General features: G+C 26.9%; 1 protein-coding gene across 2 annotated transcripts; it reads right to left on the reverse strand.

Annotated features, from left to right (window-relative positions):
• Positions 1 to 1,809: 1,809 nt before the first annotated feature.
• On the reverse strand, positions 1,810 to 3,312 carry LOC114121738 (zinc finger MYM-type protein 1-like). 2 transcript variants are annotated; one of them, XM_050210336.1, is made up of 3 exons: positions 2,942 to 3,312; positions 2,639 to 2,854; positions 1,810 to 2,556 (listed from the first exon to the last, which is right to left on the reverse strand). In XM_050210336.1, exon 3 carries the CDS (start codon positions 2,530 to 2,532, stop codon positions 1,831 to 1,833), a length of 702 nt encoding a protein of 233 aa, XP_050066293.1. In that variant the 5' UTR covers positions 2,533 to 2,556; positions 2,639 to 2,854; positions 2,942 to 3,312; the 3' UTR covers positions 1,810 to 1,830. The 2 variants fall into 2 exon arrangements, with proteins under 2 accessions (XP_050066293.1, XP_050066292.1); XM_050210335.1 differs by having other exon boundaries at positions 1,810 to 2,854.
• Between the last annotated feature and the right edge of the window lie 2,877 nt (positions 3,313 to 6,189).

The raw sequence follows: 6,189 nt of genomic DNA on the forward strand, positions 1-6,189 counted from the left end.
TGGTAGTTACTGTAGTCAATTGACACATCGTAACTGAAAGCAGCTCGATTCAAACTTGCGCGATTATTAGTTGAATGTCGCGCTCGCGCTTCACGCGTTGTGAATTAGATCGGTAATTAGCTTGGTTTGTAGCATTTCTGGTTCTTCTACCTAATTGCTTCGTCTTATAGGAGGCATATCAAATATAAATTATTTTTTCACTAATCACGCACGGAAAAAAATATTTGGTTGTAGTAACCATGAAAATAGTTACTGTAACCGTAAATTATTGTAGCTATACAGACAACTTTTAAGCATAGTCGGGAGTACCAAATAAAGAATGTTGAAATAACTGTGTTGCGACAACATAAATATTATAGTTAAATTGTCAACTATACATTATGGTTGTCCTAACATAATAATTAGGTTAGTTATTTTATTTTATAGGGCCTTATATAGTGAATCCAACCATCCTAAATAGTAACAACAGCAATGAATTATAGTTGCCCTAACATAATAATTAGATTAGTTCTTTTATTTTATAGGGCCTAATATATTGAATCCAACCATTCTAAATAGTAACAGCAGCAATGAATTATAGTTGCCCTAACATAATAACTAGATTAGTTCTATTATTTTATAGGACCTCATATAGTGAATCTGACCATTCTAAATAGTAACAGCAGCAATGCATTATGGTTGTTTTAACATAATAATTAAGTTGATAGTTTTTTATTTATTATACTTATTGAGTATACATGGCTGCAGTAAAGTTTTTTATGCAAAACATAATATCCCGAAGACCATAGGTAGCATAGGCGTAACTTGGGCATTTTTCACGTGGGGGCAAAAACAATTTTTGCAAATCTCTACACATTTTCATAATCTTATTTAAATTTTAACATTTTTTTTATAAATACTTTAAGTTTTATACCAAACAATAATAAAATAACTACTTTTTTCAAAACCATAATTAATATTTATAATTACATAAAAATTATAAAGAAACTTTTTTAAAAACAACTTTTTTTAAACATAAATATAATAAACATAATATTGTTAACATAATAATAATATTAATAAACATAAACATAAATTTGAAGCCAAAATTATTTTAGTTGCAATCGTCTTCCTCGAATTGTTGATTGTGCGTTGAATTGGTCAATAATTATATCAAATTTTGGTTCAAATTTTTTTTCTATATGTAATAAAGCCAAATCCTTTAGCCTTTCTTGTCCAATACTATTTCGAGTATAAGTTTTAAGACGGCGTAATGATGAAAATGAACGCTCTGATGAAGCCGAACTCATAGGAATTGATAAAAAAAGTTTGAATAATTTATATAAATTTTCAAATGAATTTGAAAGATCTTGAAGTATAAAGTAATTAAGACGATCTTCAAAGCTATCAAATATTTGTTTCACAAAACACATTTTACCAAACAACTTTAGCTCTGCCTGTAACTCGTCAATTTCTATATTATAAGTGTTAGAAACTTCTAAAATATCTTCATATTTGCAATTTTGTAAAGTCAAAACATTTATCACAGCATTTAATATATTTGAATTATTTTCAGAAAATTTAGTTTCTATGTCAGTAATTATAATATCAAGGACAGTGAAGTAAATATTTATTTTGACAAATTCTGATAAATTGTCTGTATTGAAAGGTTCACCTCCACCTAATCTAGCAGGAATTTTTCTTTTTCTTGGAACTGAAGGCAATGGACAGTTTTCTTTAGTTGTAACTTTGTTTGTTTCAGACCAAACATTTTTAAAACTATTTTCACTCCGCAGTGATTTTAGCTGTGAGTTACAGTAGCATTTGTTAAGCTTTTAACAGTAGAATAATTTATATTTTTTTTTGAAAATAAAGGGATAAACTATTAGTCAGCTCTAAAACTAGTTTCATCAGATTTAAACAAAATATGAACTCAAAATCTTTAATATTTTTTAGAATGGAATTTGCTTCAGGTCCATGTACAGGATCTGTGTCAGAAATATGTTCTAATGTTGAAATAATACATTCGAAGTTCTTTAATACTGATTTAATGGCTTCTACTCGACAATTCCACCTTGTATCACTAAGTGATTTCAAAGTAATATTTGGTAATTTTGACTCATTCTGAATATTTTCAAAAATAGAATATCTTTTAGAAGAAGCCCCAATGAACGCATAAATACTTTTTAAAATACCAAACATATTTCTAACTGATGCTACTTGTTCACAAACATCAACAACACATAAATTGAGAATATGAGCATAGCAATGGATATATAGTGCTAACGGATTATCATCTTTTATTCTTTTAGCAACACCTGAATACGAGCCTCGCATTGAGGCAGCACCATCATAACATTGGGCCCTAATATTTTCCAATTTTAAACCTAAATTCAATAAAGTGTGTTTTAATAGATTTGAAAGGGATTCTCCGTCCATTTTATCGGTTCTATAAAATCCGATGAAACTTTCAAAAACATTTAATTTCTCATCACAATATCTAAGCACAATAGATACTTGCTCATGTTTTCGTAAATCCTGAGTTTCATCCATGATTACACTGTATATTCCAGCATTCTTAACCAAGTCAATAATTTGAGACAAAATATTATTACTTAATAAATTTAAAAATATATTTTGATACTCAGGGCTTACATACCGAAAGGTTTTTTCTTTGTTTGAAAAATATTTTTCAATGATACTATTATCTTGAGATCTCATTTTTAAGAGTTCTAGTAATTGCCTTGGTTATCACTTTGATAATTTTCATTATGTCCACGTAGTGCGATACATTGTTTAGCACAAAAAAGTAGAGTTTCAAGAATAGTTACTAAGTACTTTCGATTTTCTGCAATAATTTTACTTTGCTGTGAATCTAATTTTTGAGAAATTGAACCAGAATTATCACACAAAGTTTTTTTAAATTCTACTACTTTAACAGAACTTTCAAGGTGAACATTACTTTTTTGGTGAATATTGAATCTTTCAATAGCTTTTTTCCAGTTGTTATAACCTTTGATGGTAAAAGAATCGTCCATTTTCTCAGACTTATAAAATGCTCGACAGAAAAAACAATATGCTGAATCTATAGCTACACTGTATTCAAGCCAACAATATTCATTAAACCACTCTATTCGGAACTTCCTTCCATTTTTGATAGGAAACGTTACATCCATTGGTTGAAACGGACCTTTATTTAGACTGAGAAACATTCTAGCATTTTCAACACCATGTACAGGGTTCCTATTTTCCCCATCTGTTTTACCTGAATAGAATTATAAATTATTCATCATAATCATTCATTATTAATTATAAAAAAATTGTTCCTCATCCTAGGTTACAAAAAATATAACAATTATACAAATAAATCACCCACAAATAAATAACTATTATATCATGAAATTTAGCAATTATATTGACATAAGATAGCTAATAATAAAATATTATATTTCTTTATGAGAATTAAATACATAGATTGAATTATTTAGAATGAATATAATATTTTATTATAATATATTGATTAAAAAATGTAACCATTATAGTTATAATCATCAAGTAACATCTTTACAAAACACAAGTTTTATTGATTAAATACATATTATTTAATAAAACATTAAACAAAAAAAATATGCTTTTACTTGATAAGTAAAAAAAGAGCATAATAATTTACAACACAATCCATCCAACATCCTTGTTAAAAATACTAAATTAAATGTACAATTGCAAACATAAATACACTATACCCGGTTTACATATTATAATATAATTAATAGTAAGGCAAATTCACTAACAATTAGCATTTTAGCAACACAATTTGTATAAGTTTAACACAAATATTTAATTATAACATAATAACACAAATATTTAAATGTAGCTACACATATCAGATACTATCTGATGGGTAAATATATAATTTACTATATGCATAAATCTCAACATATATACTAAATTTAATAAGATATATTAGTCATTAGACACATATCTATTATCAAAATCTAATATAATGCTATGATATTAATCACTTATAATTAAGTAACACATTAAATTAAGGACACATTACTTAAATTATATTAAAAAAAACTAAATACCTAAATTAGCTGACGGTTTCTCTTTTCCCAGAAAATTTAAGTCATCTAAATATTAAATAAAACTGGTAATAATAATATAAGATAAGGCATTTATAAATAACAATTTATTGAAATTGAAATAGCCAGTAGGATATTTACTTACCTTTTATATTCTCAATAACCTTAACATCACTAACTTTTTGTTTTTTTATAAAGAAATCGTACAGCGTTTTTCTTTTTATACTCATGTTATAAATGTAATTCTTAAAGATTTAAAAAAATCGAATTTTGAAGTCAAAAAAAGTTGTCAAAACATCTAACATAGATCTATATTCTATACAAATAACCGAACCGAACCTACGACATCTATACAACCGTTATCAGTTATCACTTTAAAATTCTTACATGTGCAATAATCTTAGATCATATACAATGGATAGAGCCATGGCATATAGATTACACATAATGTCGATGATGCCAACATTAGCGACGAGGCGCGAGTTATGTGACTTTTATTGCGCATGCGTAAGCGACTAGTCGCAAATTTATCTCGGTCTATTTATTATTTATTATTTTATTCCACTGAACTAAATAGTAAATACTAAATACTTATATTTTGTATTTAGTTCTGTGATTTATTCCTATAATAATTATATTAGTATTATAATAAATAATAATTAATATTATAATATAAATTGGGAAAATATGCGACAAGTTGCTTACGCGTGCGCAGTAGAGGTCACATAACTCGCGACTCGTCCCTAATGTTGGCATCAAAATATTAAGCTATGGCTCTATCCATTGTATATGATCTAAGGCAATAATAATGTGAATAACTGATAAAATAGTGAATATTAAACCGTGGTGAATATCATAGTGTAACCACATATTATATACCACTAAACTATTATAGACTATTATATAGTATATGAAATTGTAACCACGATTTAAGATAGTATGGACTATAATATACTATAGTACTATCTTAAATCGTGATTGTAGCCAAAGAACCTTTACATATTACCTATTATATACGTCATTATAGGTATTATTATTTATTATAGGCCTCAGAACAGCCTGAAATTAACTAATATTATAGTTCGGTTTGTGGGGGCAATGCCCCCACCAATTGTAGGCTGTGGGGGCAGTTGCCCCCATTCGCCCCCGCCAAGTTACGCCTATGATAGGTAGTATTATGCACCTAGAAATATCTTTAAAAACTAAGTAACATCTAAACAACTAGTACCTATTACATAAATAACTATGATAAAATGTACATTAGAGACGGGAATAAAATAATTAAAAAATAAGTTCTCATTATAGGTACTTGTTTTCATTTATTTAAATATTATACACTCATAACATACATAAATACATATACATATTAAACAAAATACATTAAATATACCTACTTACTGAAACAATAAATAATATACAATATTATAAAAAAAAATGTAAAATAATAAAATATAAACAAAAACCTATGAAAGTTAATAATTTTTTTGTAAACACCAAAAATAAAAATAAATATAAAATGATATGGTATATTATAATATCTATATATTTATAAATTACAAGATATGTATGTACAACTATTGGATAATGTATTTAAAGTGCATGGGCTGTGTTCAACTAAAAGACTGTTAAATGAAATGCATATTAAATTAGTGCTAGTTTTAACCTCATACGCTTGTAAATGTTCATTAAATTGTTGAGTATTCAATACTTGACCAATTAAAAATGGAATTTCACTCTGGGGCATAAAAAATATATATTTAATGGTCATAAATTTTGGCATGTCTTCAACATCAACTATTATTGTCATATTATGTTTAGTTGAGTATCGAGTACCTTTCACTTCCACCCAAGATACAAAGCTCACAACATTAAAATCAATAACTGGATCAGATATTTGAAGTTGAATATTTTCAATGATAGTTTCAGATAAATCAATTTTTTTCCCTATTTCTAATGATAGTGATAATATACTTGATTTTGATAGTAAACAGTATGCAAGTTTTAATTGATGTTTTATACTTAAAGTACAACAAATATTTTTTCGACTAGTAATAGAATGTGCAGTTAGTTTAGATTCCCTATGTTTTGACTCGAAACGCATAGACCATAAATGAGATACTGGTCC

The sequence above is a fragment of the Aphis gossypii genome, unplaced genomic scaffold, assembly GCF_020184175.1.
Source record: "Aphis gossypii isolate Hap1 unplaced genomic scaffold, ASM2018417v2 Contig00840, whole genome shotgun sequence".
NCBI lineage: Eukaryota > Metazoa > Arthropoda > Insecta > Hemiptera > Aphididae > Aphis > Aphis gossypii.

What these genes read in the sequence shown, in the direction of transcription:
- LOC114121738 (XM_050210335.1), bottom strand. Translation starts at nt 2,700, where the DNA reads ATGAGATCTCAAGATAATAGTATCATTGAAAAATATTTTTCAAACAAA.